At 40.5% G+C, this 24,911-nt stretch overlaps 2 protein-coding genes and 1 non-coding gene across 4 annotated transcripts; 1 reads left to right on the forward strand and 2 right to left on the reverse strand.

Moving 5' to 3' along the window:
- Positions 1-5,891: 5,891 nt before the first annotated feature.
- LOC121779296 lies at positions 5,892-7,062 on the reverse strand. Its single transcript, XM_042176601.1, has 2 exons — positions 7,018-7,062; positions 5,892-6,417 (listed from the first exon to the last, which is right to left on the reverse strand). Exons 1-2 carry the CDS (start codon positions 7,060-7,062, stop codon positions 5,950-5,952), a joined length of 513 nt encoding a protein of 170 aa, XP_042032535.1. The 3' UTR covers positions 5,892-5,949.
- Positions 7,063-12,076: 5,014 nt separating this feature from the next.
- Positions 12,077-12,183, forward strand: LOC121780481. Its single transcript, XR_006046025.1, has one exon. It is a non-coding gene; the product is annotated as a small nucleolar RNA R71 (small nucleolar RNA).
- A 3,168-nt stretch (positions 12,184-15,351) lies between these two features.
- Positions 15,352-23,981, reverse strand: LOC121779960. Of its 2 annotated transcripts, XM_042177447.1 has the most exons (10): positions 23,847-23,981; positions 22,557-22,744; positions 19,258-19,400; positions 19,022-19,066; positions 18,893-18,946; positions 18,037-18,141; positions 17,723-17,929; positions 17,267-17,352; positions 15,946-16,961; positions 15,352-15,833 (listed from the first exon to the last, which is right to left on the reverse strand). In XM_042177447.1, exons 2-10 carry the CDS (start codon positions 22,735-22,737, stop codon positions 15,586-15,588), a joined length of 2,085 nt encoding a protein of 694 aa, XP_042033381.1. In that variant the 5' UTR covers positions 22,738-22,744; positions 23,847-23,981; the 3' UTR covers positions 15,352-15,585. The 2 variants fall into 2 exon arrangements, with proteins under 2 accessions (XP_042033381.1, XP_042033382.1); XM_042177448.1 differs by lacking the exon at positions 23,847-23,981 and having other exon boundaries at positions 19,258-19,353; positions 22,557-22,695.
- Positions 23,982-24,911: the final 930 nt, after the last annotated feature.

A 24,911-nucleotide genomic window follows, 5' to 3' on the forward strand; every position in this document is an offset into this window, starting at 1 on the left:
GATGATGATGATGATGATGATGATGATGATGATGATGATGATGATGATGATGATGATGATGATGATGATGATGATGATGATGATGATGATGATGATGATGATGATGATGATGATGATGATGATGATGATGATGATGATGATGATGATGATGATGATGATGATGATGATGATGATGATGATGATGATGATGATGATGATGATGATGATGATGATGATGATGATGATGATGATGATGATGATGATGATGATGATGATGATGATGATGATGATGATGATGATGATGATGATGAAGAAGAAGAAGTAGATGAAGAAAGTAGAAACACTGTAATTAATGAAATGTATGGTAAACGAAAAGAGAGATGTGTGAAGAACGAACCTACGGTTGTGATGATCGAAATGCAAATTAATGAAATGACAACATGCAAGGAAGAACACAAGCGAATTACGTGGTTCGGCGTAAGCCTACATCCACGGGCAGAATCTGGTGTGTTTCTTTATTGATCACTCGAGAAATTACAAACATAAGAGCACTCAAAACTCTCAAGAATTTACAAGATGGAAAACCCTCAACTCGCCCGAAAACTTCTTGCTTCGAGAGCTAAAAACGCACAGCTGAAAGATAACACTTCCTCTCTTGAATTCTCTCTCTATCACTTTTGATTTCTGTTGTTGTTAGTTCCGGAATGAATCGCAACTCCCTTAAGAAGTATCGATCAAGAAAACCGCCGAACAGCTTCCTTTGCCGAACAGCTTCCTTTTGCCAAACAGCTTCCAATTGCCGAACAGCTTCCAATTGCTGAACAGCTTCCTTTTGCCGAACAGCTTCCAATTGCTGAACAGCTTCCTTTGGCCGAACAGCTCCCAATTGCTGAACAGCTTCCTTTGGCCGAACAGCTCCTTTTGCCGAACACGGTTATAACCGTTTCCAACGGCTAGTTCCTGTTTTGGTTCCCAACGGCTATTTCCTGACTTGATTCTTCCACCAGCTCAATCCGATCTTGATGAGCTCAAACACTAACAAATCCTCCACCTTTGAGCAATCTAAGATCCATCACCACCAGTTCCACCTTCCTTCCCATACTTACAAATTTCGGACCACCCCAACCAAATCCAAGCAATGTCGGAACTTGGATCTTGGTAGGGCTTTAGTAAGTGCATCAGCCGCATTGTGCTCGGTGCTGACCTTCTCAATCTTCACCGCACCCTTCTCAACCTCATCTCGAATGAAATGCAGCCTCACGTCTATATGTTTGCTGCGTTCATGATATGTCTGATGTTTCGAGAGACAAATCGCGCTATTGCTGTCGCACTTGATCACAACATTCTCTTGCTTCACCCCAAAATCACCAACTATACCCCTAAGCCAGAAGCTTTCCTTTACTGCCTCAGCAAGAGCTATATACTCTGCCTCCGTCGTCGATAGAGCCACCACGGATTGGAGATTAGACTTCCAGCTCACCGCGGAGCCGAACAAGGTAAATATGTACCCAGATTGTGAGCGCCTATTATCAAGGTTAGCTGCATAATCTGAATCGCAAAACCCAATAATGCTATCCTTATCTCCTTCATTCTCTGATTTGAACATTATTCCCAGATCACTACTTCCTTTGAGATACTTGAGAATCCCTTTCAAAGCCAACCAGTGCTCTCTTCCCGGACAGGACATGTATCTGCTCACCACGCTTACCGCATGAGAAATATCAGGCCTTGTGCATATCATCATATACATCACACTCCCAACTATGTTGGAATAAGGTATCTGGCTCATCTCTCTTTCTTCTTGCTGATTTCTGGGACATTGTGATTTGGACAGCTTAGTCTGTTGTGATAGTGGAACTGAGGTTGTTCTACTCTTGTCAATCTGATATTTGCGCAGTACTTTCTGAATGTAGCCTTCTTGGGACAACCACAACACCCTCTTATCTGCATTTCTGAATATATCCATTCCCAAAATCTTGCTAGCACTCCCCAGATCCTTGATTTCAAATCCCTTTTTCAATAAGGCTTTCACCCTATCTAGCTCCTGTCTATCTGGTCCAGCAAGCAAGATGTCGTCTACATATAATAGCAAATACACAGCAGGTCCCTCAGACTTTGATTTGAAGTAGACACAACTATCATATCTGGAATTTATAAATCCCATACTCTGCATATGTTCATCAAACTTGATATGCCATTGTCTACTTGCTTGCTTCAAACCGTATAGACTTTTCTTTAGTAGACAAACCTTATCTTCACTCCCATGTATCACAAATCCCTCTGGCTGATTCATGTATATAGTTTCCTCAAGCTCTCCATGAAGAAAGGCTGTCTTCACATCAAGTTGGTCCAAAAACCAACTTCTTTGAGCAACTATAGCTAGCAAAATTCTGATTGAGGCATGCTTTACCACTGGAGAAAATACTTCATTATAGTCTATTCCCTCCTCTTGTGTGAACCCCCGAGCTACAAGCCTAGCCTTGAACCTAATCTTGTTCCCAACCTCCAACTTTTTCTTGTATATCCACTTACAACTCACTGGTTTTTGTGTGGAAGGTCTCTTCACAAGCACCCATGTCTTGTTCTTGATCAGGGACTGTATTTCATCTATCATAGCCTCCATCCACTGCTTGCTCTCCTTAGAACTCATAGCTTCCCTGAAGCTTGAAGGCTCTGCATACTCTATGTTTTCTGCCACACATAGTGCATATAGCAAGTATTCTTCTTCACTGTATCTTGTAGATGGTTTAGGGATTCTTCTGACCCTATCTCTGGCTAGAACATAGTCACCCAAATCCTGCTGCTCTTCTTCAGGGTTCAAGACATCAGCATCTGCTTCTTCTTGTTCACTATGATTTCCCATCTGCTGTTCAGGCTCAGCAATTCTATCTGCTCCAGAAACCTCCACCTGAACTGATTCCTCAGCCTCCTCAGGTTCTGGAACACCCATCTCCACCATCCTCTCAGGCTCTGGTTCTTTCTCAGAATGAGATGGCCTCTGGCTCTCTTGAGCCTTTTCTAGAAATGGCATCCTACTTTCTTCAAATTGCACATCTCTAGAGATAATAACTTTCTGATTTCCTGGCTCTATGCACCACAGTCTGTAGCCCTTCACTCCCTTTTGGTATCCAATCATCACACATCTCAAGGCCCTTGGCTCCAACTTACTTTGCTTGATGTGTGCATAAGCCATACAACCAAAAATCTTCATATTCGAATAATCCATGGCCTTTCCATACCATCTCTGATCAGGAGTGTCAAAAGCTATAGCTGAAGAAGGACTTCTATTGATGAGAACTGCTGCCATACTCACAGCCTCACCCCAGAATCTCTTAGCCATTCCAGAGCCAAAGAGCATACATCTAACTCGCTCTAGGATGGTTCTATTCATGCGCTCAGCAACTCCATTCTGTTGGGGATTAGATGGAGATGTCCTATGCCTCTTCATACCTTTCTGCTTGCAGAAAGAATCAAACTCCCCACTCAGAAATTCCAGCCCATTATCAGTTCTTAAACACTTCAAAGAGCACCCTTTCTCCACCTCCACTTCCCTACACCACTCCTTGAATTTCATGAATGTCTCTGATTTTTCCTTCAAGATAAACACCCATAATTTTCTAGAAAAATCATCAATAATGGATAGAAAGTATCTACCTCCACCCAATGAAGCTGGTGTAGCTGGGCCCCACAAGTCACTGTGGGCATAGTCTAGTGGTGACTTTGAGCTGTGAATTCCTCTTCCATAGGGCAGTTTCTTACTCTTTCCGAGCACACATTGCTCACACAAACCCAACTGCTCATTGGGATTTTCCAGCTTAATCAGCTCCTTCTTGGCCAATTCTTTAATTCCAGTTTCTCCCAAGTGTCCGAGTCTGAGATGCCACATTCTTAAGTCTAATACCTGCACCAGATTCACAGATCCAGTAACCACACTTGCCTTTAGATAGTATAGGCTTCTCTTTCTCTCAGCCATCATAACAACATCACCATTCTTGACGATGTTCATAATCCCATCAGATAATATGCAATTATATCCTGCTGCATCCAACACTCCAATAGAGATCAAATTCCTCTTAATCTCTGGAATAAACCTCACACCAGTGAGTAACCTGATGGAGCCATTATGAAGTCTAAGCCTGATGGACCCAATTCCTCTGATTCTGCATATCTGGTCATTTCCTAACAAAACTGATCCAGCTGCATTCTTGATTTCCTCAAAATGACTTCTAGTTGGACACATGTGGAAGCTACATCCAGAATCCATGATCCATGGAAGTTCTTCCATGTCCTCAGTCACACACAGAGCCTCCGGGACCACCAACTCTTCTGCAATATCAGCATTGTTCTTGCCATTCTCTTCCTCGGCCTGCTTCTTCTTCCAAACCCAACAATTCTTCTTTATGTGGCCTGGTTTCTTGCAGTGATGGCATGATCTGGTCTCTTTCCAGTCAGCTGTCTTGTTTTTCCAAGGCTTCTTCTGTGACTTTCTTTTCACATTCTTCTTGTGATCAGCAACATTCAGACTCTCAGACACCATTTCAGTGGACTTTGGATTAGATTTCTGGATTTCCTTGAGCTTTAGAGCAGAGTACACCTCTTCATATCCAATCTTGGACTCTCTACCAAGAAGTATAGCATCCTTGAAATGCTCATAACTTGGTGGCAAGGAATTCAACAACATCAGAGCCTTGTCCTCATCTTTAATCTCTTCATCAATGTTCTCAAGATCATCGATGCATTTCCCAAATTCTTCGAGCTGTTCCAACACACCTTTTCCATCAGCAATCTTGAAAGTGAGAAGTTTCTGCTTCAGGTGCAGCCGATTTGCCAAGGATTTGGCCATGTATAATGACTCCAACTTGGACCAAACTCCAGCCGCTGTCTCCTCCTTTGAAACTTCTCTGAGGACTCTGTCATTGAGGTTGAGTATCAAGGTACTATATGCCTTGTACTCTCTGTCTTGAGCCTTTGCCTTCTCCTTTTCATCAGGCTCGGGCTTCTTCTCCTCATTACTGCCTCCACCATTTAGGGTTTCCCATAAACCCTGTTGCATCAAGATTGCTTTCATCTTCAGCCTCCATAGGCCAAAATCATTTCGGCCTGTGAACTTTTCAACATCAAACCTTGCTGCAGCCATTATTCAAACAGGTTGAGCGCCTTCTTGAGGAAACAAAGAAAGAACTCCCAAAACTTTATGCCTTCTCGATCAATTCAGTGGACGAATTTCCCACAGGCGGCGCCACGTTGTGAAGAACGAACCTACGGTTGTGATGATCGAAATGCAAATTAATGAAATGACAACATGCAAGGAAGAACACAAGCGAATTACGTGGTTCGGCGTAAGCCTACATCCACGGGCAGAATCTGGTGTGTTTCTTTATTGATCACTCGAGAAATTACAAACATAAGAGCACTCAAAACTCTCAAGAATTTACAAGATGGAAAACCCTCAACTCGCCCGAAAACTTCTTGCTTCGAGAGCTAAAAACGCACAGCTGAAAGATAACACTTCCTCTCTTGAATTCTCTCTCTATCACTTTTGATTTCTGTTGTTGTTAGTTCCGGAATGAATCGCAACTCCCTTAAGAAGTATCGATCAAGAAAACCGCCGAACAGCTTCCTTTGCCGAACAGCTTCCTTTTGCCAAACAGCTTCCAATTGCCGAACAGCTTCCAATTGCTGAACAGCTTCCTTTTGCCGAACAGCTTCCAATTGCTGAACAGCTTCCTTTGGCCGAACAGCTCCCAATTGCTGAACAGCTTCCTTTGGCCGAACAGCTCCTTTTGCCGAACACGGTTATAACCGTTTCCAACGGCTAGTTCCTGTTTTGGTTCCCAACGGCTATTTCCTGACTTGATTCTTCCACCAGCTCAATCCGATCTTGATGAGCTCAAACACTAACAAGATGGAAGGAATTATAAAATCTGCTAATCAAATGGAAGTATACCAAGAAAACAGAAGAGGCCGAATTTAATTAGGTTTGATGTGAGATGATTGGTAGTAAATCCTGAAGACCTTGGGCAGATAAACAGGCAGCAAAAACCCAAACAAATTGAAGCACCAAAACGCCATGTTGGCGACCGCCAGAGCTCTCCCCACACACAGCCTCCTCGCACTCCCCTCATACCTCCCGTCCGCCTTCCAGATCTCGCCTCTCGTCCAGCCCACGATCGTGAAGATCCGCCGCGAATTGTAGAAAACCGGCACAAACACGCGGATCGGCAGCGAGAATCCGCCGGAGAACGACAACCCCTCCACAAAGACTTGGCTCGCCAGGAGGAACACGTGCGGCGCGGCGGCCTTGATCCCCTCCTTATCCCCTTCGAACTCACCCTTGAATATGTAGGCGATAGGGAGGAAGAGGCCGATCGCGGCCACGTAGAGGCTGAGGAGCTTCTTGTTAGAGAGTTTAAACCAAACGTGAACAAATCGGATGTCCTGAAAGGAGTGGAACACTTTCAGATTAAATCAATTTGACGATTTTACCAATATTTGATTAGATACACTTCAAGTTTCAAAGATATCCGTATGCAGATTCTGTAATCCTTCTTTGAACCCAGAAATTAATCATAAGAAGAGGCTGAAAACGAAGAGTCGCGTCTCTTCCTTTCATAACTGTTTTTAACAGTTTTTTGCGGGAATAAGCAATTGCAAAATAGTCCTTCAACTTTTGGAAATTACGTTTCCGGATGAATTTTCTGTACAGCAACTTTAATGGAAATAAAAAATTTCTTATTCTCCATGTGTGATCTTAATTCCAAGAATCACATCAGCATTCCCCAGTCTTTCATCTAAAACTTAGATGACAAAAATTTCTTTGTTTTATCCAGTTGATCTTGGTCAGTACCAAAGATCAACATGTCATCTACGTATAAGCAAATCATCACCCATTTACCAGTAGTGTTGAATTTGCTATATACACACTTGTCTGCTTGGTTTAATACAAAACCATTAGACAACACCACGTCATCAAACTTTTGATGTCATTGCTTGGGGGCTTGCTTTAGTCCATAAAGATATTTTTACCAATTTACATACCTTATGTTCATTACCAGGCATGACAAAGCCTTCTGATTGTTTCATGTAAATCTCTTTATCTAATTCACCATTCAAAAGGCAGTCTTAACATCCATTTGGTGAATTATTAGATTATGTATAGCAGCAAGTACTAACAATAATCTAATTGTGGAAATCCTTGCAACAGGAGCATGATGTGTAATTTTCGAGTTCAAGTATCAAGTGCAAGATCACACAAGTTTAATAAAGATAACTCTAATATTACAACGATACTGCAAGAATACAGCGTCGAATGTAGTACTTCGAGTGTCGAACCACAGGGAGACGTTTGATTATTTAATAAGAATTGACAAGATTAAAAAAACTAAATTTAAGAACTAAAGTGCGAAAATGGAGAAACTCAAGAGATAAGGACATTGCTCCTAACAACATTCGGATGAATCACTAATGTACTGATTTTATATTCACATTCATAAGCTATTGAGAATGATGATCAATTTTACACTCTAAAAGTACTGAACATACTTAAAGAATTATAGTACTAGTACTAGCTGAACACATAGCCAAAAGTACCTACTCATTAGACTATCATTCCCGCGGAAGCGCAGTAAATAATAGACTAACTTCTCAAAGCCAACAAATGTTATGGTTAGCTGAACACTTAACACATAACTTCTTCTCATCAAACTAAACTCCCACGGAAGCGTAGTAACTAGTAAGTATTAATTCAACTTCGAAGACTTTTTTACATCAATATCCACTTATGCATTTACCTTTGAACAAGGTAAAATTCACAAGCTTTTCATCTAAGTTTTCATCCAATTTCTAAGTTAAAGAGACATTAGAAAGAGGCAAATAATATACCACATTTGATGCATCAAAACATAGCATAAATAAAATCCGATCCATAGATGAAAACCAAAGCAAATGATTAAATATATAATCTCTACAATCAATTCATCCTACTAGTGTTAGGAGCAATGAAGAAAAATTAGCCACACATGCTAAAGAAGAAAAACCGTAGAATTAACGGCGTTCTCCAATGGCCGGCGATAGTCCTTCTCCGAGATGATGAAGATTGGGTCTCCCTTCCTCTTCTCTTCTCCTTTTCTCTTGCTTTTCGCTGCTCTCAATTTTCTGCCCAAAACGTCACCTCCACCCCCCCACAATACTCAATATTTTGGGGCTTAAAATACTCCCCTTCCCGTCACCTCTATCTCTCTCCCCCCTCAAAACCGTCCCATCACTCTCTCTCTTCTTCTTTAATTCTTCTTTCTCTTTCCAAGAAAACCCACGTCCCATCCACTCTCTCTCTCCTTTCTTTCCCACAAAACTGCCAAAATGCGTTGAAATTGATCCACCCGGCCGGGTATATTATTGCAGCTGAAAATTCACCCGGCCGGGTGGTCTATTTTGAGGACTTGCTGGAATTTTGGACAGCTTTTTCACCATCCGAGCTTCATTCTTGTTTCACCATTTATTCCTCTTCCTACATCACAAAACATACTTTTGCAAGCATCAAACTATATAAATCATGTAAAGTTAGGAGAATAAAAATGTACAATTTGATTCACATCAAATACCCCCAAACTTATTTGCTTGCTCATCCTCGAGCAAGATCACAATAAAACACAACACTTTGAAGCTCAACTCACAAAAGTTTTTTCAAAAGTTTTCAAAAGAATGAATCACGTAGAGACATGAATGACAAAGTCTAAACCCCAATAATTTCAATCAAGATTTCCCACTCGCATGAACCATCACTTATCAACTTAGAACTTCAAGTCAAGGTGCATTTCAAAGTAAGTCCAAACATGTGATCATACAACTCAAACCGTCATCATTGACTCGTCAAGCATTACTTATCACATAGACTCGCGGATTTCAAATCAAACTTCTTTAACTCTACCAAGTTATTTACAAAGCATCCACAAGCATCAACAATAAGGTCCAAGGTCTTAATTCAAGGTTGTAATGGGGCTAGGGATGAGGTAGGATAAATATGGATAGTGAGCTCAAAGGCTACACATTTGAGTGCCAAATTCTTCCCTCCTACAACTTTCCTCCAAAGATCAAACAACAAAATATTACAACCATATTCTCACTCCCCCAAACTTGAGATCAAATCTAGACAAGATTACATATTACACAAATAGAAGCTCTTACTTTATTTCACAACTTTTTTTTTCTTCTTCTTTCATTTCTTTTTTTTCTCTAAATCAGACCTCGACTCTTATAAATTTGGAGGTCGTCTTTTTCTTTCTTTTTGTTTTTTTTCTCTTCTCTAAGAACTTCATTCTTTTCACTTGTACATTACATCAAGTCTAAAAATGTCTACACTTTTGCAATACACCACCCAACACTCAACATTCAACCACCCAGCTCAAATTAGTATTTAGCACCCAAATAGTAGCAAGGTCTTTCGATGAGGCCAAAATGAGGCTTATTTAATTGGCTAAGTGATAGGCTAAGTGTTTACACAAATAATAGGAGATTAAGCTCAAAGTGGCTTCTAGGGGATCATTTGATGGACTAGGCATGTGATTATTTGGCCATTGAGTTCATCCTAGTGCCTTATCCTCCCAAATCGTTGACACAAACGAACGCAAGCACTTCACTCGATAAAGCAAATCAATCTAAAATAATTTCCACAAGACATGCGATTTTCACACTCTCCTCAACTCAAGAAATCGATTGTAATCACAACATGCTCTTTCAAGTAAATTCATGCACCCATTCCATTCATCCTAGGCTTCAAAGATCAAGTAAAATCAAATAAGATTTCCCAACCAGAAAGCCGAGGATAAAGCATGCACCCGTCAATTACATGATTCGAAACACTTTTATCAAACAATACACCCAAAAAACATTCATCATGTATAGCATTATTCAACTTCAAACAACCCCCCCAAACTTGAATGCATCATTGTCCTCAATGCATGCAAAGAAGAATATAAATGAAGTAAAGGGAAAGAAGACTCCCCCAAACTTGGCATGAAGTCCATAGTGCATTCGGGTGGGTGGGGTGGGTGTATTTTTCTTTGTGGGTGTGCATCCTCATAAGCTCCAACATACATCACATCTCCATGTTGCTCCTACAAAAAGAAACAAAACCTACAAAAAAGAAACACTCAATTCAAAATAAATGTTAGAGGAAAGAATTGAGCAAACAAAACCTCCAACATAAGAAAACAAAAATAAAAACATTAAAACTTGGGTTGCCTCCCAATCAGCGCCTTTGTTTATAGTCGTAGGCTCGACCTTCTTCATCCTTGTCTACCTCTATCCAAGCTCCCATAGGCGCTTCTCCGCCTTCTCTTGCTCGATCACCAGCTCTTCACCATCTACTCGAAACACCACCGTGTTTGTCTTGGTCTTAATCACAACATCCCCGGTCGCTAAGAATGGCCTACCAAAGAGGATAGGCATGTCCTTGTCCTCTTCCATCTCTAGGACAATAAAGTCGACCGGGAGTACAAACTTGTCCACCTTCACCAAGACATCCTTGATAATCCCTAGTGGCTTCACAATTGAGTGATCCGCCAATTGTAGCTCAATATCGATTGACTCAATCCTCGCTTGTAGACCGATTGACCTCGCCGTCTTCAGAGCCATCAATGATATTCCCGAGCCTTGATCAAGTAGGCACTTTGGGAACTTTTTATCTCCCATCTCACATGGGATCACACAACTCCCAGGGTCTCGTCTCTTCGCAGGTATCTTCCCCTTCACCAATTGTGAGCAAAATGCGCTCAATCTCACCACACCACTCTCTTGTATCTTCTCCTTTTTTGCGATAAGGTCCTTAAAAAACTTGGAGAATTTAGGAAAGTGTAGGAACAAATCCACTAAGGACACATCTACTCTGACTTTCCTAATGATACTCATCATCCAATCGAGTCCTTTCTCTTGAGTTATTTTCTTTGTCTTCTTCTTCTCGATTGGGAAAGGAGGCGGGGGGATAAAATCTGGAAAATTAAATGGACACTTCGGGTCCATTGCCGGACTTAGCGGGATCTTTTTGCGGATATCCTTCTCTACTCGAATTTTTCCACTAGAATCGGATTCTTCACCATACTTCTTGCTGCCAGATGCAGCCTGAACTTGACCATGTTGGGCACCCTGCACCAACTTGGGACCTCCCTTACATACCTCGTCCGCCCGTGCGTGCGAGGAATGCAAGCCTAACATCTCATCCGCCCTCGCGTGTGAGATGCCGGAAGTACCTTGGCCGTCAATTAATGGTGTCGAACCTAACTCGCGACCACTTCTTAGCTTAACCGCCTTGCACTGCTCATAGCCCTTAGGATTGGGCACCGTATTGCTTGGGATGGTATTCAGAATCCTCGTGTGTGATGCTGTGGCCAGCTGCCCGATTTGCGTCTCAAGATTCCTCATTGTCGCCTCCATTTGCCCAAACTTTTCCACCGTCCTTTCCTTGAAATTCTCGTTCTCCTTTTGACTCTTAGTCATAAAAGAGAGAATCTGTCCCAATTGATCCTCGGCTGATGGCTTCTTCTCATAACCCGGAGGTTGAGTGTTGTTCCTCCATTGAGTCCCCGAAGTGTTGCTAGGACCAGCTTGATTCCAACTCGTTTGCTGAGGCCTCCAATTTTGCTGATTGTTGTATTGGTTGCCTTGATTGAACCCTTGGCGATTGTTGCCAATATAGTTCACATCTTCCACAGGTGGTCCTTGAAGACTTGGGCACTGATCAGTATGATGCCCGCCTTGGCACAACCCACATCTCATCACCGTCACAGCTTGGGGTTGAGGAGTCAGTTGAAGAGATTTAACTGCCTTTGTCATCGACGACATTTGAGTGCTAATGTCCGCCAGTTGAGCCTCAATTGCGGTCACTCTTTCCGCATCCTTTGTAGCACCAAATGTATCTCCTGCTCTATCAGCCCCTCGCCTTGGATTGTGCCAATTCCGTTGATTGTTGGCCAGCCTTTGAAACAAAGCCCTCACCTCATCGTGAGTTAGATCATCTAGGTTCCCATTCGAACCTGCAGTCACCAATCCCGTGCCTTCACTGTTGAGTCCCTTGTAGAATTTCAAAAGGTCATGCCCCGGAGCTAGTCCGTGACTTGGGCATTTCCTTATCAATTCCGTGAATCTCTTCCATGCTTCCGCGAAGGACTCGTCATACTTCTGTCGGAAAGAGGTGATCTCCTCTCTCAACTTCTCAATCTTCATAGGAGAATTGTATTCCAAGAGGAACAACGTCTTCAACTCTTGGAACGTTGCTATGTTGTAGCCCGGGAGTGAGTCATACCACGCTCTTGCGTTCTCCCTCAACGAGAACGGAAATAGGGCCCTCTTAATCCGATGATGCTCCACATTTGGAGGTCTATGCGAGTTTGTCAGCTCATAAAAGGCATTGAGGTGGCTCACCGGATCTTCCTCATCCCGTCCGTGGAAAAGATTTCCTCCATTCACCAAACTAATGTAGTGAGGTGGAATGTTGACGTTGTCGTTTGCATAAGCGAACTCCCCCGGATGCTCAATTCCCGATCTTAGAGTGTCGCCAAACCTCACCACGGGTGGTGGAATCTCATTGTGATCTGCCATTGATTCACCGTCTGAATCCTGATCCCTTTCTTCACCAAAGAGTCGGTTACTTCTGAATGGACTCGAATAGTCCGGGAATATCTCAAACTCTGAACCTCTGACCTTACTTCTTCTTTGATAACAGAGTAGTCCAAACGGTGGTGTACCCTGTGATCGCGTGTGCATTCACTTTTTTTTTTTACCTGCGCAACAGAAAATACACCAAGCACAAGCACAATATATTTCCCTATTACCGAAAGCGAGACCTCTCGACAACTTTGGGGTAAGTACTATAAAGTGTGTGTGCTTAAGTGAAAACTAAACTACCTAACTAAGAGTTCAAAGATGTCACCTAGAAAATATACTCCTTCGTCTTCAAGTCCAGACGCGGTAGATGGCTATCACCTCCAAGAACACGAAATGAGTACCTACAAAAATAAGAGAAAGATCAAATAAAAATAAAACAAAACACAAACTAGAAGTTAAACAATCTATTGCCTTCCCCGGCAACGGCGCCAAAACTTGATGTGTAATTTTCGAGTTCAAGTATCAAGTGCAAGATCACACAAGTTTAATAAAGATAACTCTAATATTACAACGATACTGCAAGAATACAGCGTCGAATGTAGTACTTCGAGTGTCGAACCACAGGGAGACGTTTGATTATTTAATAAGAATTGACAAGATTAAAAAAACTAAATTTAAGAACTAAAGTGCGAAAATGGAGAAACTCAAGAGATAAGGACATTGCTCCTAACAACATTCGGATGAATCACTAATGTACTGATTTTATATTCACATTCATAAGCTATTGAGAATGATGATCAATTTTACACTCTAAAAGTACTGAACATACTTAAAGAATTATAGTACTAGTACTAGCTGAACACATAGCCAAAAGTACCTACTCATTAGACTATCATTCCCGCGGAAGCGCAGTAAATAATAGACTAACTTCTCAAAGCCAACAAATGTTATGGTTAGCTGAACACTTAACACATAACTTCTTCTCATCAAACTAAACTCCCACGGAAGCGTAGTAAGTATTAATTCAACTTCGAAGACTTTTTTACATCAATATCCACTTATGCATTTACCTTTGAACAAGGTAAAATTCACAAGCTTTTCATCTAAGTTTTCATCCAATTTCTAAGTTAAAGAGACATTAGAAAGAGGCAAATAATATACCACATTTGATGCATCAAAACATAGCATAAATAAAATCCGATCCATAGATGAAAACCAAAGCAAATGATTAAATATATAATCTCTACAATCAATTCATCCTACTAGTGTTAGGAGCAATGAAGAAAAATTAGCCACACATGCTAAAGAAGAAAAACCGTAGAATTAACGGCGTTCTCCAATGGCCGGCGATAGTCCTTCTCCGAGATCTTCTCCTTTTCTCTTGCTTTTCGCTGCTCTCAATTTTCTGCCCAAAACGTCACCTCCACCCCCCCCCCCCCCCACAATACTCAATATTTTGGGGCTTAAAATACTCCCCTTCCCGTCACCTCTATCTCTCTCCCCCCTCAAAACCGTCCCATCACTCTCTCTCTTCTTCTTTAATTCTTCTTTCTCTTTCCAAGAAAACCCACGTCCCATTCACTCTCTCTCTCCTTTCTTTCCCACAAAACTGCCAAAATGCGTTGAAATTGATCCACCCGGCCGGGTATATTATTGCAGCTGAAAATTCACCCGGCCGGGTGGTCTATTTTGAGGACTTGCTGGAATTTTGGACAGCTTTTTCACCATCCGAGCTTCATTCTTGTTTCACCATTTATTCCTCTTCCTACATCACAAAACATACTTTTGCAAGCATCAAACTATATAAATCATGTAAAGTTAGGAGAATAAAAATGTACAATTTGATTCACATCAGAGCATAGGTGTCAAAGAAATCAATTCATTCCTTTTGTCTAAAGCCTTGGATAACCAATCTGGCTTTATATTTGTCTGTGCTTCTATCCACCTTCAACTTCGTTTTGAAAATCCATTTACTATCCAAAGGTTCACACTCGGGTGGTAAATCAGTCAGTTTCCATGTATTATTTTGGATTATAGAATCCATCTCATCTTGGATTGCCTCTTTCCAAAATGCAGCATCCCTTGAAGCCATAGTTTCTTTGTAGGTCTTTGGATCAGCACCAATGATATTGAAAATTAATTTCATTCCTTGATCATTTCATAACGGTTTTTAACAGTTTTTGGCGGGAATAGGAAATTACAAAATAGTCCTTCAACTTTTGGAAATTACATTTCCGGATGAATTTTCTTTACAGCAACTTTAATGGAAATAAAAAATTTTCTATACAGCTCGACCCCAGCCAGGGGCTTTGCCCCTTGGACCCCGCTACTCGGGGGCGCTGCCCCCAAACCCCCGTCTAATCATAACGAATTCAAATAAGTGTACACTCCGCACTTCCAACTTATTTGATGTCTCATTATGATCACGTTGATCAATTAAGTTAATCCAATTACACTAAAATATCCTACACTTGTTGCTCGGGAGAGTTATGTCGCCTGATGGACCGATTCCGCCCGACATGATTGGTTAATGAGAATTGTTGCTGAGCAAATATGGATTTTATTTACACACAGAGTCATGCGAGGCTTTGCATCCGTTGCATACGTGGCACTTGTTGAGCAATTTATGAAATAATTCACCCAACCATAATGGAGTACATTTATATGTATTGACTAGTATTTATCTGTATTAACAAAACTAATATTGACCCATATTATTGTCACATCACGAGTAGGGCCATTAGTTTGCATGATAAGTAAATCTTTGGAATGAAATGTTGATTCAAAAGTGATTCTAATAATATACGTAATCATGTTAATAAGGGCGATATTTCTCTAGTAAGCATAATAGATGCACTAGATTTGTGATCTAGAGAACCAACCCCCCCGAGCTCACCACTGCTCGAAAACAAAAAATCGGATTCCTCGATAAAATTTCCTTCACTTGTCCAATGGACGACCACTGTAAAACTGGAACCTCTGAGAGAAATTTGAGGGCAATGTCCTAAACTAAACAAATTCTGAACAATCAAATGTACCTACGGGGTAGCTTTTTGTTTCTGTTTTGGGTATGTATTTGAATTTCACACTCTTGTCTGGCTTTCTAGCGACCTGAACTTGAATGATTCTGCCACACTGATTCTCACCATTGCCTCTAGGAGGACCTGATGCTGGCTGAACGTCAGGCCGTCCAGGAGGTTCACGCTCTGATGAAAGCGCTAACTTTATGTGGTCTCCGGCAATAGCTTCCTTCCATCCTGCACCAATTTGGGGTTTATAAGGCTCATTGCAAGGCAATAAAGCAATACAAGAATTTAACTTGGAAATTTATGTCCGTATAGAATGGGATAAAGGTAAAACAAGGCATACTCCTGGCAAGAAACTCTTTCACAGCTTCACTGGAGAAAGGCATCAATCCTCCTTGAGCATTATCATCTGAGATGACATGGAATTGCTTCCTGTTTTGACAACCATCACTGTCCAAGGACTGTGACTGCCCAGACCTTTCACTGGAGGAAGTATGGTTATGAACCTTAGACAACATAGCACTATCCCCGAGATCTTCATTGATTCTACCAACTGTCAGCACGTTCTTTGTCTCACCACGGCTAACAGGCCTCCAAAGTTTTGAAGGTGCTCGGTTGGTGCCAGACTGCAGAGAATTACATTTCACAGGCTTTTCTGAAGCATTTTTTTTCTTAAGCTGCTCTGCGCTGCAAGTATCTTGTGTTTCATTTGGGGGACTTGCTTGCTGCTGATCATAATAACTTTTCAGCGCGACAGGTATAGAACCGATAATCACCTCACCGTTATTTTGTTCTATTCGGTTACTTTCCACTTCTTGCAAAGAAGGAGGCATCGGGTTCTCCCAATCATTGTTGTTTTTGAACTTTTTGGTCCGGACTTTGCTTCCATTCTGAATTCTTCGGTCTTTGGATGGACCAAGCTTGTGCATAAGTTCAGGTTTTAATGTTTGAGGATTCAAGTCTGCATGGAGGCCATATCGTCTGCCCCTTTGTGACTTCAGAGCCTGCAAGCGGTTGGTGGCTGCATGCCGGTGACCATTTGCAACCAACATCTGGAGTTCAACTGCTGGGGAGTCCCTCTGTTTCTTATGTTCGCTGCTAGCATCAAACTGCGCTTCTATATCTTCATCTGACTCTTTGTTTTGGGGTTGAACTGAGTCTATGGTTGTAGGCACCTCTTGTGAGTTTGAGTTAGAGCCGGATGGGGATGACATATCAGATGCTTCGGCTGAAGTTGGCCTATCTACAGCATCAATGTAGATATTCAAATTGCTGCCGCACCCACAGTATTGCTCCCTGACCTTCTGTTCTTTTTGACGACGCTTTTTCTGTTTTTTCCTCTCCACAATCACCGCTTGCCTAGTAATATTTCAAACAAAGTAATCAGTGTTGAAACATTTGTTCCGGTTCCTGCAACCTAATCCACTTATGGATGCCCAATGTCTTAACCCTAATTTCACATGAATTTTTTATCGGTGTTATACATGTCTCAGGTCTAAGCAGTTCAAGAATAGTTACACACAAATATAGCAAGCATATCTCACTAAAATATAACCAAGCATTCACAGCACTACCCTCTGTTGGCAAATCATCCATGCAAAATTACACCTACAAACAAATATTGTGTACCTGCAGAAACATTTGAGTCAACAAATGGAATCTACCTTTTTTGTTCAGCTTCTTCCTCCTCCACAAGTAGCTTCTGACATCTCAAAGCCTCTGCATCTTTGTCAGCGACCCATGCCTTGACCTGGTTGTGAAAGCATAACAACTTAAACTGTAGTATACTGTTTAAGCCAAAGTTATTTGAAGTCATGACAACTAAGCCAAAGATAAGGGGAGGATACATAGCAGAGGTAAAATATACTTCCTGTTACTGAAACATCATTTCCCCAAACGTGAAAAGAAAGAATTTGGTTGAAGCTACAAATAAGGCTAGGAGAATGAATGTGTATAAATGACAAAGGCTAAATAATATTGAACATGTATATTTTTTTTTTCAGTGACACCCTACTGAGATTATGCAGAGCTGCAAGGTTACTTTTTAACAACAGCAGGGGTGGGGTATTCTTTGCTAATTACTGAAAAGTTGAAAACTAAGACAAAATAAGAGCAAATACCAGTAGTTGCTCAAAAAGGAAGCTTGTAAGCGCTACTAGGTTCTTCAACTCAAGGCTATTTTTAGCAGTTTCTCCATCAAAAACATAGTTCTGCACGGAATCAGCTGTACCAGCACACAGAAACGTTCTCTCGCTGGCATCATCAAGGGTGCTAAACAGTTCTTGTGAGGATATCGGTAATCTGGAAGGCTTAGCTTGGATGATATCCTGGGATGAAAAAAGAATTGTATGAAACATTTGACAAAATGAAGGCATTGCATGTGGCAAAACTATACAAAGGGCATTACGGAATAAAATACATGAAGCCTCCTCACCAGCAGTGTGGCACCAGCCTTCACATAAGCCTGTGGGAGAGTCCAAACCCCTGCTTTACGGAGAGAGGAAGACAAAGCTTTAACTACCGATGATCCTGGAATATCCTGAGAGGATGATTGAAAACCAAATAAACAAATGTGATAGTGGATTAAAATAAAGTATGCTAGAAGATATTCAAAGAAAAGAAAGTGAATTATTACAACTAAATAGTGCTGACAGAAAACATGGGCAAAGTAATATTTTTAATGTAAGAATACAACATACACCTCATAACATTATGGAAAAGTGGTTAAAGACTCCTAACCAAAATGAAAATGAAAGGAGATATTCCACTGCAGAATCCAAAGAGATCCAATCTCATTTGAGAAACACAAGAATTAGAACAGTATTCCATAAATATATAAACATTGAAACAAATCTAAGTTCAATCAATGAGAAAGGGGAAAGAATTTTTAAGAACAAGCAATATGTATCCACATATATAATACTATAGTTCAGGAGCTCAAAGTAACTTTTCAAAATATATATGAGCAGAACCACAAGTTCCACTTCTAGAAAAATTCTTTCAGAATCAATTGGAAGGATGTGAAATTGTCAATGATTAAAGAAATAATAAAGACCAATTTCAACTACATTGAAATAGGAGCTCATAATACTCAAGACTCTGAATCAAAACTTTAAAGCTTTGTGCACACTAAGGGTGGTCATCTGTGCAATAATTATTCACATTCAGCAGGTATGATAGCATAATGGATGACTCCTCATGTTAAATGGCACAGGCTAATAAGTTTTGCATTAATCATAATATCATAACAAACAAATTATATAGAGATAAAAAAGGGAGAGCATAGCTACCTTAAGAATTATGTCACTAAATGACACTAGTTCCTTAGCATGCTGCAATGAAAGCTGCACACAGCAAAAAGTGAACTTTTGAAATATAGTGGAAAAGCAAAAAATGAATGCAAAAAAGAAAATAATTACCTCATCCCAAAACTCAGCTAATAAATCCCTATTTTTGTGCCATTCCTACACAGCATCCACACAAACATTAAGTATTATAGAATGTGAGACTCAAAATAAAATGTTGGTGATATTCTCCCAGATATCAACAACCAATAGATAATGTATCATATGCATAGATGTTTAATTAATGCTTCATAGAAAGCAGGCTATTAATTTGTGTGTGTTTCTTAGGTGCTTCAGAAAAGTTTGGCAACCTTGTTGATATTTAAGGAGCGGCGGTGCACTCGAATATGTCTTCTGTAGTTTATAGGAGAACAGAACTCCCGGTAACACTTCTCACACTTTTGCATCTGAACTTTTACAGGCGTCAGCAAAAGCCAACCAGAGAAATCTACAACTAAAAGAAGAAACAAGCATTAACAAAATTTAATATCCAGAACCTACCAAACTGATACGAGTTGACGGGTCTACAAAAGGGGGAACCGCCAAGTATTGTGGCCAACCGAGTCAGAGGAAAAGGGGGAAGAATGAAGGAGAGAAGGCGCACACCAAGCTCGGTTATAGTTAGGTTGTTAGGGGATTTAAATTCAAATTTAAGTTGTTGCAGATTCTGTTTAATTGTTGCTGATTTTTCTCTATTGTAAGTCTATATATTAAAGTTCCAAAATAAGGAGAAGCATCTTAGAGAGATCAGTTTATTGGACGAGTTTTCTCGTAGGCCTCCTTCGTGAGGATTAGGCCTCTGCGGAGGATTTTCTTTTCATTGTTCTTTCATATTAAAATATTCAATAAAGCCGAGTATTTCTTTTCCCAGAATTCTATCCTCTCTTGTGGCATTTTATTGAGCACCGCTTGTGCTCGTTCAATTCGACGGCCTTTACTCTATCAATTGGTGCGGTGAACGTGGATGAATTCTCATGCGGACGCACGTTTGGACAGATTAGAGAAGGCTGTCGAGAATCTGGAGAAAAGTACGGTCTCGTTGAACGCTGCGGTCGACGAACTGAATGTCCAGTTTCTCAAAACTGATGAACGAGTGACGGCGATTGGGTCTCAGCTCGAGACGTTCATCGCGGAAGTACGGGCGGCTCTTTCGCCTGAAAAATCAAGCGCCAAAACTGGATCCTACGACGACGACTCTTCTGACGGCTTGGGGTCAAACACGGCGGTTACGGGCAGCACCCCGCTGATGACCATCTCCACGTTTGATGGCACTGATGCAATCGCGTGGCTTGCTAGGGAAGAACAATACTTTATGGTTTCCAATGTACCACCGGAAAATTGCGTGACAGTTGCCATGGTGGCACTGGTGGGTCCGGCCCTACCATGGATCCAATTATTGAGGAAACGAATTCCGACCCTATCTTGGGATCGATTTATGCAAGAGATAATGAAACGCTTCGGGGACAACGCGGCTCTCGATGAATATGAAGCCTTTGTTGCAGTTCGACACGACGGCTCCCTAGCTGAATTTGTAGCGATGAAGGCTGCCAAGATAACTAGTTACTCGGATGCAGTCCAACTGGCCCTCAGCATCGACCATCTGTCGGGAACTCAACCTTCGACTCCGGTCTTTGTGCCAGACGCCACTCCGGTGCCCATGAATCCAGGGGTTCCAGCGTGATCGTTCTCAAAGGGATCCTCTCAATCCCCTTCTTCGTTTTCGACAGTGGGCTCCTCTCTGCCACCCCCGCGTCGTTTTCGGAGCAGTTCGACAGAGGACTACACGAAACATCCCGCAGCAGGCACTTGTTTCAAGTGTGGACTGAAATTCGGCCCCACCCATAGATGCCCCCCAAAGACCCTGAATGATTTGGTCTGTGTCGACGATGACGATGAGGCCCCTGACATCGTCTCACCTGACGATAACGAAGAGTTTGATTCCGGAATTGAGCTACAGCTGTCGGAATTATCCTCGAATGGTATTGATACCTCTCAGACTGTGAAACTTTTCGGGGCAATTGGACAGCACAAGATGAAGTTGATGATAGATAGTGGTGCCAGCCACTGTTCTACCTCGGACCAGGTCGCCCACACACTCCAGCTCCTGATCACTCCTATCGCTCCGTATTCAGTGACATTGGGCGTCGGGTCTTCGGTCAGGGCCGCGGGTTTTTCAGGTTTTACAGGCCCATTCTCTCGTTGTCAACCCAAAGAAATGCCTATTGGGACGCCAGAGTGTGACATGTCATATAGTCTCCTTCGAGGGCGTAAGGATGGATCCCTCCAAGGTGTCCGTTGTTTTGCGGTGGCCGACCCCATCTACTCTGAAGGGAGTCCGTGGGTTCAATTTCCTTACTTCCGCCTTGAGGACAAGGCTGTTTCGCCGACCCGGGCAGTTGATACGAGTTGATGGGTCTACAAAAGGGGGAACCGCCAAGTATTGTGGCCAACCGAGTCAGAGGAAAAGGGGGAAGAATGAAGGAGAGAAGGCGCGCACCAAGCTCGGTTATAGTTAGGTTGTTAGGGGATTTAAATTCAAATTTAAGTTGTTGCAGATTCTGTTTAATTGTTGCTGATTTTTCTCTATTGTAAGTCTATATATTAAAGTTCCAAAATAAGGAGAAGCATCTTAGAGAGATCAGTTTATTGGACGAGTTTTTCTCGTAGGCCTCCTTCGTGAGGATTAGGCCTCTGCGGAGGATTTTCTTTTCATTGTTCTTTCATATTAAAATATTCAATAAAGCCGAGTATTTCTTTTCCCAGAATTCTATCCTCTTTTGTGGCATTTTATTGAGCACCGCTTGTGCTCGTCCAATTCGACGGCCTTTACTCTATCACAAACATGCCCTTTTGCAAAACAAAAAACAAGATCTAGTGTATATCAAGCATCCAGTGAAGGTAAACACTGCACTGGAATGAGTGACAAATCAAGCATCGATGGTGCTTGCAGTGTTTGACATATGCCAAAACCAGCAGACAGTGGGTGCTATTGTTAAATGTTGGACATTGTATCTAGCATTGTGAAAATAATGAAACAACTATCAAATGCAAATTAATTATAAAAAAAATTAAGTGCACCCAAATCGAATAGGACACAATACACTTCTACTCTACTTGCAAAGTTCTTTACAGAAAATGTACTGGCTTCAGATCAGAATTGTGGGTAACTGATCAAGTGCAGAGGACAATTACAAGATTGTAGAGGAGCGGCGGTAACTTAATTATTGAGGCAAGAAATGAGGAGCCCATCTGTTAGGTGAACAACCCTAATTTTCTCTTTCCTATGGCCAGAGAGTACAGGGCTTTCGGCAAATAGCCCAATTATTTAGTACAATAAAGAACCGATGAAAAACTTGAACTAATAGGAAATGTGGTCTGTACATTTATTACTCTCAGTACATAACGCTTACACACCGTAAATGTTATTAAAAGAAGTATACAATGTTCTATACTGTTGCAAACAAAGTGTATCACATCTGTATGTATTAAATTTGTATACCTTAAATGATGAAGATAGGATCACATAACCCATTTTATAACCACACAATTAAGGTATTTTTTGTTCATATACTGTGTACGGACAGCCAAACTTGTTAAACGATATTAATACCTGGTTGATCTAAGGCATTAAGCAATTGAATCCACTGCACTGGACCATCCACTGTCCTTGGAAAAGGGAGAAGAGGCTCCTTTCCTGTAGCTTGTCTGATGAAGGTGCCTAGGGAATCATTCCCTTCTTCTGATTTCATAGCATTGAGAGTTCCACTTGAGTAGAGCTTTGCAGCAGGCATTTAGGTTCTGATTACAATTATCTCATTTAGAAACACTTCATAGTTTAATGACATAATTGATCATATATCAATTGCAAAATGACAAAAAAAAAAGTTAGACAATAAAAGAGAGATAGCTCATACAAGAATGCAAAGATTCATTAAATGAAGCTCCTAATGTCCTACAACATTTACTAAAAAGATAAGCATGGTTTAGGTATGATTCCTTTCTCGTTATTGGATGAGAAAACTTGATTAATCGAACCACAGGCTGCAGACGAACATAGCGAAATTAGTAAAGCTACTTAAAATGTGTAGTGAACTATTGAACTTACACAAAAGGAGTGTTTATGAAATTGAATACATTCTTCCATAAAGCAACTAATAAGCTAATAAAGTTGCACGTTAAAATGAAAAATAAACACATCGCATGAAAATCAGAGGAAACTGTTCTTCTTAACTATCATTACCAGCTGTACTTCACTTATTACAGATCAGACAGTTTCATGACTGTCCTGATGCCAAAACATGACTCATCTCGGCATGTCTTTATCAAGATATCCAATAAAACTAATCTGTCAGTAAAAATCTCGCATATCTTCCTTAGGGTGCTGCATATTGCTTACTTTTATGTAGTCTAACAGTCACACGCATAAGCATTTGATCATTTGCTACTGTGCCTAACATCCGCGGTATGGATTATTTAACTATCTCAGCAGAATAACACTGTCTATGATAGAACCAGAAATACACTAAAGCAAGAAGATATTCATACAAACGTTTGTACAGATAAATAGTAGGATTGAGAATTAGTGCAAAACCTCATTCTAACTACATAGGATCCAGTTCAAGCAAGTATTAAATCTTAATAAACTCATACTTTAATTCAAACTTATTCGCAAGCAGAACTTTCAAACAATAAAAATCAAATTCAAACATTATGATCGAAAATCAATATGATGAACCAAGAAAACCGACATTGGATTGGATTGAATTCGCTGCCACGCAACTGTTGCAAAAACAAATAATGGTAAAAGAAGAAAACAAAAAAAGAATCCACAAAACAGCTGTGGGGTTAGTGTGCTGGTGATCTGTGACCAAATCCATGAGAGATGAGAGGCAACACTTACCACTGAACGAGAAATCACCGGCGACTGAACGGCGTCGCGTAAACAGGAAATGGAGTGTGAGTATATATATTTGAAAATGTATATATGAAAAGGAAACTCAGGAATCGCCGAAACCTTTTAGAGAGAGAAAGCGAATGCAAATAGGAAAAAGGATGAAAGGGGATGAAAGCACGAGCGGTTATATATTATTCTAGTATACTAGTCGTTAGACTATCCATCTAAAATTAAGTTGTGAGATTATTTTAGTTGTAAGAGGAGACTATGACTAATTATCATGAGACTATCCATCTAGATTAAGCTGAAGGGTTCAATCTTATGAACTAAATATGATACATATTTAATCATGAGATTTAATCTTGTCAACCGAATACCCCTTAGGGGTGTTCGGTTTGCAAGATTGTATCCGATATTAAATTTGTAGTGTGTTTGGTTCTTGATATTCAACCCCACAACTCAATCATAAATGCATAATCATGAGATAATTAGTCATAGCTAACCCCCTACAACTAAAATAATCTCACAACTTAATCTTAGATTGTATTTTGGTATTATTTTATCTTGAAAACCGAACATCATCTATGTATTCACACCAGAGTCCAGACAAAGAATAATGAATCTATGAAATTCTTTTTATTTTTGGGTTTTCTCGAAAATGTAATTAAAATGATCTCATATAATATGAAAAATTGAAAACAGTATATCACCAAAAATTGAAAACAGTATGGCCATATTTGGTTGTCAGGATTCTGCCTGGGAAAGTAATTTAATTTCTTAAATTTTAAATTTATGTGTTTGTTTTGGTTTTTAATCAAACTGAGAAAGTAATCAGAATCCGAGAACAAGGAAAGTTAGTACAACTTTCCAGGATTCTGAATCCTAACTTTTCTTAGGTATTCTTTTTCCCAGTTTTAGGATTCTTACATATTTAATGCAATATAATATAGTTATTATTATTATTATGATTATGATTATGATTATGATTATCATTATTAATTAAAATGTTTTCAAAATAATTTAAAATTATAAATCATAATCATTTCAGTATAATAAATAACTATGATTAAA

The sequence above is a fragment of the Salvia splendens genome, chromosome 19 (genome assembly GCF_004379255.2).
Source record: "Salvia splendens isolate huo1 chromosome 19, SspV2, whole genome shotgun sequence".
Lineage (NCBI taxonomy): Eukaryota > Viridiplantae > Streptophyta > Magnoliopsida > Lamiales > Lamiaceae > Salvia > Salvia splendens.

What these genes read in the sequence shown, in the direction of transcription:
- LOC121779296 (XM_042176601.1), bottom strand. Translation starts at nt 7,062, where the DNA reads ATGAAACAATCAGAAGGCTTTGTCATGCCTGGTAATGAACATAAG. An exon ending in TGCCTGGTAATGAACATAAG is followed by an intron (nt 6,418 to 7,017) that starts GTATGTAAATTG and finishes CACTCCTTTCAG; the next exon opens with GACATCCGATTTGTTCACGT.
- LOC121779960 (XM_042177447.1), bottom strand. Translation starts at nt 22,737, where the DNA reads ATGCCTGCTGCAAAGCTCTACTCAAGTGGAACTCTCAATGCTATGAAA. An exon ending in TAATGCCTTAGATCAACCAG is followed by an intron (nt 19,401 to 22,556) that starts GTATTAATATCG and finishes TTCTTCTTTTAG; the next exon opens with TTGTAGATTTCTCTGGTTGG. An exon ending in TCCTTTTTGAGCAACTACTG is followed by an intron (nt 17,353 to 17,722) that starts GTATTTGCTCTT and finishes TTTCACAACCAG; the next exon opens with GTCAAGGCATGGGTCGCTGA.